Below are 13,907 nucleotides of genomic sequence, written 5' to 3'. Positions count from 1 at the left end.
GCTAACAGATTCTGGTTGGCGACGTCCCGAGGCCCTATCAGCAACAAAAGCTTACATATTATAGTTGGAGAGGTCTAGAGAACCTATCAGTAACCAAAGCTAATAGATTATAGTTGGAGAGGTCCAGAGAACCTATCAGTAACCAAAGCTAACAGATTATAGTTGGCGAAGTCCTGACGCCCTATCAGTAACCAAAGCTAACACATTCTGGTTGGCGACGTCCCGAGGCCCTATCAGTAACCAAAGCAAAAAGATTATAGTTGGAGAAGTCCCGTGGCCCAATCACTAACCAAATCTAATAGATTCTAGTTGAAGAAGTTCCGATGCCCTACTAAAACCAAATCTAACAGATTATAGTTGGTGAAGTCCCGAGGCCCTATCAGAAACCAAAGCCAACAGATTATAGTAGGAGAAGTCCCGAGGCCCTATCAGTAACCAAAGCTAATAGATTCTAGTTGAAAAAGTCCCGAGGCCCTACTAGTAACCAAATCTAACAGATTCTTGATGGAGAAATCCCGATGCCCTATCTGTCACCAAACTTATTTCAGCTAAAGAATGTCACAGATATCACATCCGTAACTTTACATGCGTTGACCAACAGGAGAGATATCCTGGCACCCTGTAAGTAGCAAAAGATAACTGACTTCAGGTAAAGAATGTCACATACATCCCATCGGTAACCTTACATTAGTGATTCCTGCTAGAGAAGTCCTGGCACTCTATCAGTATAAGTAACACTACGTTCCCTATGTTCGTAGATTTTGACACTCAAACGTGCTATGCGTTTGTGTAAGGGGGAATGCTCATATATATCTGATAACTGTAAACTGATAACGCTTGGTTTGGGGGATTTCCCGGCTTTTTCTGAAGTAGTATTGTCGCACATTAAGTTTTACTGGTGAGGCAGATCCGGGTAAATACTCACGGCTTCGCCCTCGTGAAACAATATTAACTTCGGAGAAATCGTGATTCACTATGGTAAGGGCAATAAATACGTCATATTGCCGAAAAGTGCATACATAAATGAATAGCAATAACACAATAGTAGAGATGATCAGTTTGACGCACCATTGTTGTCGTCTGCTTCCGTCATTCGTAACTAAGTTGTAGTTGTTCATTTTTCTGGAGAGGCTCCGAATAAGGGAAATGCGATCGAGGAACCTTGAACGCGTGAGGGCGACGTGATGTTTTATTACCACGTCATGTAACCAGTACCATCCAATCACACAAGCTGTTATAAAGATGAGGTATAATAATATATTCCATAATGCTAGTATGCTTTGTGAAATAAAGTGGTTTTGGACAACAGTAATCAGATGAGTACATGACAAGTTGAAGTCAAAGTCTTAGTGAATTGTATCTTGCGAAGTCTTGAAGCGAGAAGGTATTATGGCACAAATGTCGAACGGATCGACACTGTCTATTTAAAAACATACATCTCATTAATTGTAATATTGGGCATCAGGAAAATGTTTCTCAACATAGGGAATCCGCTTACAGCAGTCATTATATGGAGTAATAGCCAATAATTAAACTTATTTTTTGAGACATTAACAAGAACCGCGACTCATTGAGGGACGAATAAAACTGATAACATTTAACGAATGAAAATCTATTTCATGTTATCAGTGTCGAAATCCTCTAGCTTTATGTAACATGTGCATTACAAAGCTGTAAAACATACGAGATCGAGGTTATCAGAGATAACAAATGATTCAATATATGCTATCTGAATACCTTCCGCGTTCCATGTTGTTTCGGGAATACACCAGGTTAGGGCAACTAAAGTGTTGCGTTGCTATATAACACATTGTAAAACAGGAAGATGGCGACCACAAATGACGATTTGACTTGGGGTGACGATGTTCTAACACTGGAAGAGGTTATTTCGTCTCGCACCTTTCCAATCATAGTCAGAGTGGAAGGCGGAAGCTATGGTAAACAGGAGTCCGAATCTATCTCACGGGGGGATATCTTTAAGCTGGACTCCGTTGACGGGAACCAAATCATTGGCTACTGCTATAAAGGTGTCCTTCACAAATGTGAAATTGAAAGCGAAGATGACAATATTCCATGCAAGCAGATATTGTTCAACAACGACACAGCCAAAAATATCGACGTCATTGTATGTCTGACAAAATGTGACGAAGTCAACATGCCATTTGCGTCGAACAGCGTCCCACCGAAGCCGTCACCATCTCGCGCTTACGTTGATTTTTCACTGCCAGTACCTGCTAACCGCACCTCACTAGAAGCCAAATCAACGCCTCCTCCCGTTCCATTGAGAGGGAAACCCAAAACCAAGCCAGCAGGTAGGCGTGTCTTTATATTTTGCGAATAACTTTGCTACCAGGTATACATGATACTTACGAATTTATGTGTAAAGTAAAACGTGAAAACTAAGTAAATGAATCATCCCAACATTTTACTATTTAACTACCTCAACATTTCTCTATAATCATTCCATTGTTTTCTTTAAATAACAAAGCGTGTACGTATGCAGGCTAATTAATGTAAGATAAACAACATATACATTGGTCACGTTTAGTGTATGTTGTTTATTTAGTCTACTTCATCAAATAGTAGCAATATAGGTTATTTATTCTCTTTATTTCCTCCAAAATGAAGATTACATAAACAGAATAGTTACATATAAGAATTAATCAACATATATACATACATGGACATTGAAAGAGTACAAGGATATCGTTACTTTATCACAATACAATCATCAATTACACATCAATTATCAAAATTATTATACATAAATATTACAATAAATTTATGTTGTTAACATATTAGGGCATATAATTTAAGCTAGCAGTATCAGGCCCTTTTGATTATTTGACAATAATCAGCATAGATATAGTTAATGTGTCATTTGTGATATGATATTATCATTCGAAAAAATAGTTTAGCATACGTCATACGGAACTCTTTTAGGTCTGAGTTACACAAATTGTAAGAAAAATTCCCCCCGATCAGAACATGAAATAATTGACTTTCGTTTAAGTCGTGCAAATATACACTGAACAGTATATCGCTAATATTAATGATATTACACCATAATTCGTCCCTTAATTCGTCAGTAGAACTACACTGCAGAACTATGTGGATGGCAACATCTTCATAAACCTGACCACATTTATGACATAATTCATTATGTGCCAACCACCTCATGGTAACAATTAATTTCATTATGTAATAAACAGCTTCTCTATTTCCTGGGAACTTTTTACATAATTTCCACAGCTGGTGTGGAACTAACTTGTCATGTATTAAAACAAACCTAGAGTCAGTATTATTACACATCCTATTTAACCATACTTTTTCTTCATATCCATGCACAGCATTTTTAACCTGCATTTTCCAACGTGTTTTAAGAGGAAACCATCCCTCATTTATATAATTCTGAACCGGATCATACAAATTATATTTTCTTAGACCATAGGATATCATACGCAAAACCATACCTGACATTATTTTCTGCATCCAGATTTACAATAAAAAGTATTGTAAATAGTATACAAGACGAGAGTGTCGTACTATGTAATCTGCATATCCTACCGAAAAATAATAACTTTTTAGTATCTATATATCCTTCTATACTTGTCCAACCCAGGAGTCCAGTACACATATCGGTTCTTGTTCGGGTTGCGAAACCCTGAATGGATTTGACAATTAAGTGTTGAGCCCTCTCTAACATTAATATTTCTGTGTTTGTTAGATTCCAAAGTTCACAGCCGTAGAAGGCTGAAGCATACACTTTAGTTTGAATTATTTTACCTGTAGTTAAAGGGTTTAAAGCACTAGGATGACAACCAGAACGAATTAGACTCATTGTTCCACTACGAAGCTTATTACATGCACGACGTGTGCATTCCATACTATTGAATTTATTATTAAACATTACTCCAACATGCGTTCCGTTGTCAACTTACGGAAGGGTGCAACTATAAAGATGAAAGATCCTATTTGCATCAATTTTCTTTCTCCTTGAAAATGTTACAATGCTACTTCTGGTCGAAGAAAAAATATATCTCCATATTTTGCTGTAGTTCTCGCATAACTGTAACATATGTTGTAAATCAGTACGCTTAGTGCTCACTAGACAGATGTCATCCGCTTGGGTTGGAATATTTACTCTTAAATCTGCAATAATTGCCCCTTTCTGACATTGTTCAATCGTATTTAACAAATCATTAATGAATACTAGGTACATTTTGCCGACAATGCGCTCCCTTGTAAGATTCCCCTCCCCATCACAATCCATCTGGATAGAATGCCATTACTCACTACACAACTAGTTACATTTGTATAAACTGCTTTCATAACCATCCACAACTCCGATTTCAACCCCATCTTATACAGTTTGTATAATAAGCCACCATGCCACACTGTGTCAAATGCCTTACTGCTATCAAGGAAACTTACATACACATTTTCTCCTCTCTCAATATTATAATTCACACAGTCTTGTAAGTTAAATGACGTTAGCATACTACATAAACCTGCCTGATAGGCAGACTGGTGGACATTAGGAAAAAAACTCGAATTAAGGATTGGATCTATTCTCTTCGTTAATATCATTTCAAATATCTTAAAAATGACGGGCAAGAGAGTAACCCCACGGTAGCTAGCCGGATCATCTCTCGGTTTTCCATTAACTTTGTGTAAAGTTACAATTACACCCTTTTTAAAATCACCTTGTATGTAATGATGTTTGATTAAAGAATTAAACAATTTCGACAAGTGACGATAGAGTAGGAGATTCCCATATCTTAAATGTTCATAGACTACATTTTCAAATCCCCCTGTTTTATTTGATCTTAATTTTTCACATACATTCTTAACCTCTGTTTCCGTGATTGGTTCGTCCAAAAATTCGTTTCCATCTTTTAAAGTCGTTTTTTCAATTAAGGCAACTTGTCTCAAAATTTGCTTTTCAAAATTTGCATCAAACATTGAGTTTGGCTTACTTTTAAACAGCTCTTCAAAATGATCAGCCCATTTCTCGCTGATAACTCTAGGGTCTCTTTAAGTCACTCTGCCATATTTAATTCCGGTTTGTGTCTGTTTACGTCTACCTGATCTAGACTTGAACAGATACCAAAATAGTTTTTGGTCCATCTCGCTCGATTTATCAATTTCCATCAACTGCTCAGCCATGTATGCGTCAAACGGTTGTCTACAAAAAAAGATTTTACGTTTTTATAATTCTTAACACTATCAGAAGCATCACCTCTAGGCCTCCCCTCGTTTACCCAAATTTTCCTTAATTGTTTCATATCCTTATGAATAACTTTTAAATCATTGTTCCAGTAAGGTTTCAGATATTTTCTGTACTTAGCCACAGGGATAGTTTCCTTTGAAGCAGAAATTATTGCAGAAACAATATCATCGTAATATGTATCTATTTGTCCCCGAGTGACGACACTCTCTGGTAGCCTAATGTTAGAAAGTTTGTCATATAACGCTCTCTGGTACATATAAATCAAGTTATTAGCCAAAGCTTTCTTCCAGCTAAACTTTAAGGAATTGTTTACTTTGGCATGAAAACCACTTGCTGGTATATTCATCGAGCATAAAACAGGAACATGCTCCGACAGGTTGGAATCACACTTTTGAAATATAGACACATTTTCAACTTTGCTACCAGGTATACATGATACTCACGAATTTATGTGTAAAGTAAAACGTGAAAACCAAGTAAATGAATCATCCCAACATTTTACTATTTAATTACCTCAACATTTCTCTATAATCATTCCATTGTTTTCTTTAAATAACAAAGCGTGTACGTATGCATGCTAATTAATGTAAGATAAATAACACATACATTGGTCACGTTTATTGTATGTTGTTTATTTAGTCTACCTCATCAAATAGTAGCATTATAGGTTATCATATACACCGATGACATCGATAAAATATCTATAATGTGCTGATCAATTGTTATTCCAGGCCCAGTGAGAGATAGATTTTTATTGCAACACCATATATTGTCATTGCAATACAGTGTTCCTGTAATATACAAGTAAATACTTACTGCCTCATATACCTTGCACAGCCAGTGAAATGCTTGCGGTTGATGTTTCGATAACTAGTGCGATATGAACTCAATTTTCAACAGATATATGATCAGCACAGAGTATGTACACTGAGATGTGAAATATGTACCAGATGACAATAAAATCCACAAGATATTAAAACAAAGCGTAGCCGAATCGACTTGTCAATTTTACCGTAATTTCGTACATTTAAAATGCCAAAGTGCACACAAGCTCACGAAGCAGCCGAATCGACTTGTCTATTTGATCATCATTTCGTACATGTATAATACATTAGTGTACATACGCTTATGTTGTAGCCGAATCGACTTGTCTATTTGATGGTAATTTCGTACATTTATAACACCTTAGTGTACATAGGCTTATGAAGTAGCCGAATCGACTTGTCTATTTGATTGTCATTTCGTACATTTATTACACCATACTGTACATACGCTTATGAGGTAGCCGAATCGACTTGTCTATTTTTTATTGTCATTTCGTACATTTATTACACCTTAGTGTACATACGCTTATGATGAAGCCGAATTGACTTGTCTATTTGATGGTCATTCGTTTAGTATATCTGTCGCAATAATCATGTTTATGTTATGATGATTCAGCAAAGATAAGTTACAGAATTGGTCGAACACTGATCATCTGTGTCAAAATCTTTGGAAAAAGAAGAAATGATGTCTAACATAGCTTGGATCTTGTACCTTGTGATATGTTGCAGCATGTCTTATCTGCCAAATTTCTGAGTTGTCGGTGTCAAACATTTACTAGTATACACGGCAAAATCCATACAATCCCTTACGTCAAAAGGTAAAATGTATAGTTAGATATATAAAGTGTGCGTATTTTCTGGAGTACGTGACATGGAACGTTTTAAGACGTTCTAAATAACATAGTATTACACGTTAGATGATATCCAGTGATACGGTACATCTAGTTCGATACCACTTCCTCATTAAACCTGCATGTGGATCGTCATTTATCCTGCAATGATAAACATATAGCTTAGGCGCACATAACAAGGAAAACATTGGTCACATAAGATAAATACATATGAAAGCGTAACTTAAATATTCTTCTAAAATCTTTTTGGGGATGTGACTAGGTCTAATTGACTGAAGCTCATAGTACGATATCGACGACTGGCCGTGATATTTTCTTATCTATACCGTAAAGTTTTGGAAAATGGTCTAGCACACATTACTAGTGGTATTTACGACATCCTGGTGTTTCATTAGAGATCGTATGTCAACAATGAGGTAACTAGCATTACCGATTGTAAACTCTGCAAATACGGTTAATCTGACGCCATTTGGTCATGGATTGCATATTGATAAGGGCATACCGAACTGATATTCCATAAAAACAATAGAAATGTACATAGTATAAAAATTAGCAAAATATAGAATCTAAATAATAATTGTTGCGTCAATATGATGGATAATAAATGATCTGACGTTGATATTTACAGACGAAGAGAGGAAACCGATGCCTCCTCCTCGTAAGCCGTCTACATCCAGTTTATCAGGTACCTTCTAAATGATGTATGAAATGCAAAGAAAATCGGTTTGATAATGTACAAAATGATTAATAGACAAATACAAAAAAAGGCACTGCGTTATATATTCACTGTTGTAAAATCACTATTGTAATCTGCAAGTATTCTTTATCAACTACATTGATGGATTTTTTAAAGAAAAAGTAATACCTCCTGTTAGACAAAAATAAGACCGTGGTCTGTCACTGAGGTTTATTACCTTAAGAGTTGTAAAAGTAAGTTTATGTTAATGTTGTTGTTCTCCACCTAGAACATAGCATAACGGACATGCAGGGACCCAAACCACCAGGTAGAACAGAGGTAAGTAATCGATATCAACAGGTAAGTTTCATGCGTGCATGTCTTATCGAGAAGGTGTATTGACCTTCATATCAATTATCTCGTAAACTTATAGATATTGGAAGGTTTGTATATGAGTTGTTCATATATAGGCAGAACAGTAACTACTCGGGTAATTCATACTATACACGCGCTTGTATTGTGATACGCACGTTTGCGACATACATAAATTTTGTCTATCTAATAAATAATAAATACCAGTGCCCTTAGGTAGATTGCTCCATGTGGAGACATAAGGATTGCACAATTTCAAAATTATTAGCTTCCCAAAGCAATTATTTGAATGAGATGCATTTTGGTACCAATTGTAAACGTCACAATAATAAAAAATGTAATCATTTCAAAACAAGAAATCAATGTTTGATACCGGTATGAAATGTACTTTATAAATTATATTTTGATACATTTTTTCGTGATTGTTATCATCGGATAATCACAATATAAAATCTAGAAATAATTCAGACTTTGACATGAAAAGTACAATGTATGTGTGGCAACTAGTCATATAATACACGACATAATTAAATTTTCGGTTATAGCAGGCAGTATTTATACCCAAACACAACTATCTGAGAACAGTTCAGTCGTGAAAGGGACATAGTAGAACAATTTGATGTCTGGACACAAATTGATCATTTTTTTGTTAATTAAGATTTATTTTAATTCCTCTAGTTTATTACAAAGTATTTATACCAGGGTTGAGTTTCCATCAATACTTTGTTTTCTCTGTCTTGTTGTGTTTACATATTTTGTTTATAGATGTAATGAATGCATTATTATATTATTATATGTATCCACTGTGGACTTCTGATGAGGTGAATATGTGATTATATGGTCCTGGGAAAGACTTCGTCTCGGTCAAAATAACTTTTCACGTCTTTACAACGCACATTCACCGAAATAAAAGTCTTTAATTGTTATATCAGATATGAAACCCGTCAAGAGAAAAGTGCTGCATTTGGCAAAGAGCATGGCAATGTTACAATTGAAGTGACGTCATTAAGTGAATATTAACCTGGTGATTCTCAAAATAGTAAAACCGAGTCAATAACAAAATATACTGACCTTCACGTGATTATGATCCAACCAATGAGGATAAAGAAAAATATACTGACCTTCACGTGATTATGATCCAACCAATGAGGATACAGAAAAAAATACTGACCTTCACGTGATTATGATCTGACCAATGAGGATAAAGAAAAAAATACTGACCTTCACGTGATTATGATCCGACCAATGAGGATAAAGAAAAAAGTACTGACCTTCACGTGATTATGATCCAACCAATGAGGATACAGAAAAAAATACTGACCTTCACGTGATTATGATCTAACCAATGAGGATACAGAAAAAATACACAATCGCATTACATTGTTTATGTGGCTACAGACAACCAGTATATATATGCATAACGAATTTCATGTGAAAGCATACCGGTATTACCTTTTATTATATAATATACCAGCTTGTCCGCATTATTCTTTCTATATCACTCACAAATACAGTTCTGATTAATCTCATTTAAATTTCAGAAAAACGAGATATCTTCGACACTTGAAGAAGAATGCCCTTATGATGCGTACGAAATAGCAGATGAAGAAACTGAAAATATATATGACGAAGCTGAAGACATAGAACTACCTACAGCTGCAAGCCCAGATTATTCACTTAAACACAAGGCCATAGAATTCTTCTCCAACTTTAAAATGAAAAACAGGATGCAGAAACTCAAGTCAAAATTAGCAAACGCAATGAAGAAGGAGAAAACTGTGACAGAAGACGATGATAATGACGAGGAAGACGATGAAGACTATGTTTATCCAGAATGGAAACCAACAAAAAAGTTGAATGAGAAGCAGAATCACAAAGAAACCGCTAATCGATATGACATGCTAGAGAAACGACTAGCACTTGAAAAGCCGCCGAATAACGCATACACTCCACTTTCTGTAGGCGGCGTTGGTAAAGCAGATACTTCGTTCGCGTCACTTTCCATAACCGGATTAGCCGATCGGTTGGCCATATGTGGACTGAATAATGTTGCAGAAAAATGTCGGAAGGAAAAAGTGGACGGGCGATTGTTTCTCACCTTAACGGACAATGACTTACGGGAAGTATTCTCAGTCAACGAATTGCAAATCAAGAAAATACGCATGGCCCAAAATCACAACTGGACCCCTAAAGTCTGACAAATTACTAGTCCATTACAATGCTGTTACCGCATGATTGTCGTCCGCAATGGTTCGTCCTCTGACCTTTATTAGCATGCGTGACTGGTGTTGTATTCACATTTACATAGGATTATCGATATGGCATAAAAATGCACATGTATATCACATTGCTGGCTGTTAATTCATGTCAGCTGGATAAAGTTTGTTTTCATTAAATTTGTCACATAAAAAAACCTGAGCCCGACTAACAATCAGAAACAGACTTTCTGGAATCTCTCCAACCCGGTTTTCCCTGCCATCTTGAGGGACTCAAACAAGCCTTCTAACCTTCCTCGCTTTAGTTATGACGGACATTTCGGATGTGGACGTTACAACTTGTACACTCAGTAGCTATCTCAACAAGCCGGACAAATGACCAGGTCAATACGGAATACAAGCTGTTGTTGGAATCTATTTCGGCACGATCACTAAAGTTACGATTCAATAGGTGGTCAATCATTGACTACAGAACAGCATTAGCGTTACATCGCCAATGGTCATGCTTTAACGTCGTAAGGCGTCTGCGGAACCGATTAGGAGCTTAACAGTACAGTCCATATGTCAAAGTTGCTGGAGATATTGGATTGACCCCTTCTACAGTAAGGCAATTGGAATTTCAACTGGAAACTAAAGGCTGTGTAGAAACGGAAACTGAGAAATTTGTATTAGTGTGTTGAGACCTGGATTTACCTTACGATGGATAAGTTGTACTTGTGAGATATTTTTAAAACTTCAAATATGAATAATGAATAGTATCATCAAGTAATGTGCAGTTGGAGGTAGTATCCGTAATGTACTGACGGAACAATTCGTCACAAAACACCACAAGATGTTGAAACGGACAGTGAGCTAACAAGCCTTATCTCCATAAAATACCCAACTTGAGGAAATGTAGTGCAATTGCTTGATTTTGCTGTGGTATCACATCATCAAAATAAAAATGGAAAAATACGCATGCCTTCCTTTGGAGTTGAGAACGTGTACTCGTCACCTAAATGTACCATACAGAAGCTACGCAATCTTTAATTCAATGTGCCTGTTTTGTGATGCAACATGTTCCTTGTGATTTAGCAAAACCAGCATTGTATTACACGAGTGATTTGTGATTTATCTGATTAATAAAACTTGATAAACTCAATACATTATTCCAGCATGAACATCATTTAACTGATACCGCCACTACCAGTAACTACAAAGCAATTTTAAACAAAACAACTTTATTTATACAATTTATATTATGGTATTAATTTATCTGCAAAATGTGTATTTGTTAAAGTATCTAATTTATTTTAGATTGGTTCATATAATATTTTATTTGCAATGTATAAAGTAATATATATATGATTTATAGTGTTTTGCCCTATTTAAAAAGAATCTAACAAGACATACCTTCATGTAGTGTCGATACATACGTATACATGTGAAGGTTATCTTTGTAAAATGAACTCACTTTTATAGAAACTTTAATGTAAAAGCTCTATTTAAGAATCGTCACAATATCATATGCGTCAAAACAAAATGGATGAAATTTAAAAAAAAAAAAGGAAGCTCGACTCCTACTGGTATTAGCAAGTTTCAATAAAATGAATTCTCCTTATATGGCATATAAATTCGTCAATAACTTTGTCTACTTTTAGATGAATACTCTTGACGGTATGGTTATGCGCAGCTTCCTAACTGTACTTTTATATAACGTTTCCATCGCACACATAACTTGGTGTATTCATTGTATGCATGTTGTAAGGTATTCACTTACATAGATAATAATGCAATCATTGTACATGTATTATGGTCTACCCATTTAAGGATAGGACAAATAATAAATTAATAGACCGAAAACTGATAAACCACTTTATTATCTAGTTCAATCCTTATAATTTAATGCTGAAAATAGAAAGGGGAAAATTCCTTGTACAAGACATGTGAAACAAATGACTTCTTATTTATAGGTACAAAAATAGAAGTTTGTGTATTCTGTCTTTTCGTATTGCAGAGTTATCTGGTCTTGTGAGCAGGTATTGATTTTTACGTCATTGGTCTGTGAGAGTAATGTCATCAATATTTGAGAAAACGACGTAATTTTCTCACACAAACCAATGACGTAACAATCAATACCTGCTCACAAGGGAAGATAACTCTGCAATACGCAAAGACGGAATAACGTTATCAGAAGGTGTTGTCATTATTTTCGGTCTATCATTTGCTGGACTGTAAACACATCAGTAAAAAGGTGTGTTACAGACAACATTAAATATTTACCTGTATTTAGTATGTAACCATTATACATACAGTTTGATAAATGATTCATTGTACCTTTATCATGATGTATTCACTATGAATGTATAATGGTGATCATCTTATATATTTAGTTAGTTAACTGCTTCGAATTCCCTTTTTCGACATACGTGTGGCATTCATTTCCTAATAAAAGAGTTCTTAAAAATGTAAACTTTCTTTTTGGAGAAAATAAAGAGGTGAGAAATTTTATTGTAAATCGGTGAGATCAAACATATAACATAAGTTCAGGAGGACTTTTGACCGACATACAAGTACATACACACACAAACACATGCATACATATACATGTTTTACTTAATTATTAGTTTAAAGACTTGCATTTTAATTTTACAAACAAATACATTTTACATTATATTATTTATTAATTATTAATGCTGGGAAGGCTTTGAATGTGGTTTGTTTTGTGAATGATTTTGTAAATTTCTAATCTTGTTTGTCTTTTTCTTCCAGTTATCAAACAACTGACCTATCGTCAATTTAGAATTCCTGTAAATCTTGCACATTTAACTGAGGTGGAAAATAAAGCATATCATTAAACAAATTTGATAAATATATGTATTATGGTGGCATATTTCTGCCATCCACTTGCGACTTACGAGTTACGTATGTCGACATAATTATTGAAAGATGTCAACATAATCTGAGAATATGTCGACATAATCTGAGAAGATGTCGACATAATCTGAGAATATGTCGACATAATCTGAGAAGATGTCGACATAACTTTTAAATTATGTCGACATATTATCACATTTGCCGAGATAATTATCTCGTAAGTGGGTAACTCGGCTTTTTATCGTGTTAATGCTCGGGTGTGACATCGACTTACGACTTATTTATGTAAAACCCCTCTTTGATTGATAAACTCTGTACATCATAGTAACCTACTGTAATATCCATATCTTTGATTTCCCATATTTACATTGATTTTACCAAGTTACTCACCAGTATAGTCACCACTGTTCAGTCACCATCAGCCCACCTTCGCGGTCCTCGTGCACAAGCCTCGTTTTGGTAAGTCGGCAATAATCTACTAGGATGTCGACATAAATAAGTCGTAAGTGGCAAGTCGTAAGTGGCAAGTCGATGTCACACCCGAGCATTAACACGATAAAAAGCCGAGTTACCCACTTACGAGATAATTATCTCGGCAAAATTATCTCGGCAAATGTGATAATATGTCGACATAATTTAACAGTTATGTCGACATCTTCTCAGATTATGTCGACATATTCTCAGATTATGTCGACATCTTTCAATAATTATGTCGACATACGTAACTCGTAAGTCGCAAGTGGATGGCAGAAATATGCCACCATATATATGTAATTGAAACTACCATATACATATTATTAAGCGCTCGAAATTGATTTTTTTTTATGATTGCCGAAGCACAATACCATATTTCTTTTCTTTTTTTTTTTTTTTTTTTTT

The 13,907-nt window shown here is 35.3% G+C and overlaps 1 protein-coding gene across 1 annotated transcript; it reads left to right on the top strand.

Moving 5' to 3' along the window:
- The first annotated feature begins 1,757 nt into the window (after window positions 1–1,757).
- Window positions 1,758–12,200, top strand: LOC110452833. The gene is made up of 4 exons (XM_021501530.1): window positions 1,758–2,312; window positions 7,537–7,593; window positions 7,874–7,923; window positions 9,498–12,200. The coding sequence occupies exons 1-4, from the start codon at window positions 1,826–1,828 to the stop codon at window positions 10,152–10,154; spliced, it is 1,251 nt and encodes a 416-aa protein (XP_021357205.1). The 5' UTR covers window positions 1,758–1,825; the 3' UTR covers window positions 10,155–12,200.
- The last annotated feature ends 1,707 nt before the right edge of the window (window positions 12,201–13,907 follow it).

The sequence above is a fragment of the Mizuhopecten yessoensis genome, unplaced genomic scaffold (assembly GCF_002113885.1).
Source record: "Mizuhopecten yessoensis strain PY_sf001 unplaced genomic scaffold, ASM211388v2 scaffold6913, whole genome shotgun sequence".
Taxonomy (NCBI): Eukaryota; Metazoa; Mollusca; class Bivalvia; order Pectinida; family Pectinidae; genus Mizuhopecten; species Mizuhopecten yessoensis.
This window is presented reverse-complemented; position numbering and strand designations above follow the sequence as displayed.

Coding starts and splice junctions, on each gene's coding strand:
- LOC110452833 (XM_021501530.1), top strand. CDS start 1,826: ATGGCGACCACAAATGACGATTTGACTTGGGGTGACGATGTTCTAACA. Junction 2,313..7,536: donor ACCCAAAACCAAGCCAGCAG/GTAGGCGTGTCT, acceptor TGATATTTACAG/ACGAAGAGAGGAAACCGATG. Junction 7,594..7,873: donor GTCTACATCCAGTTTATCAG/GTACCTTCTAAA, acceptor TTCTCCACCTAG/AACATAGCATAACGGACATG.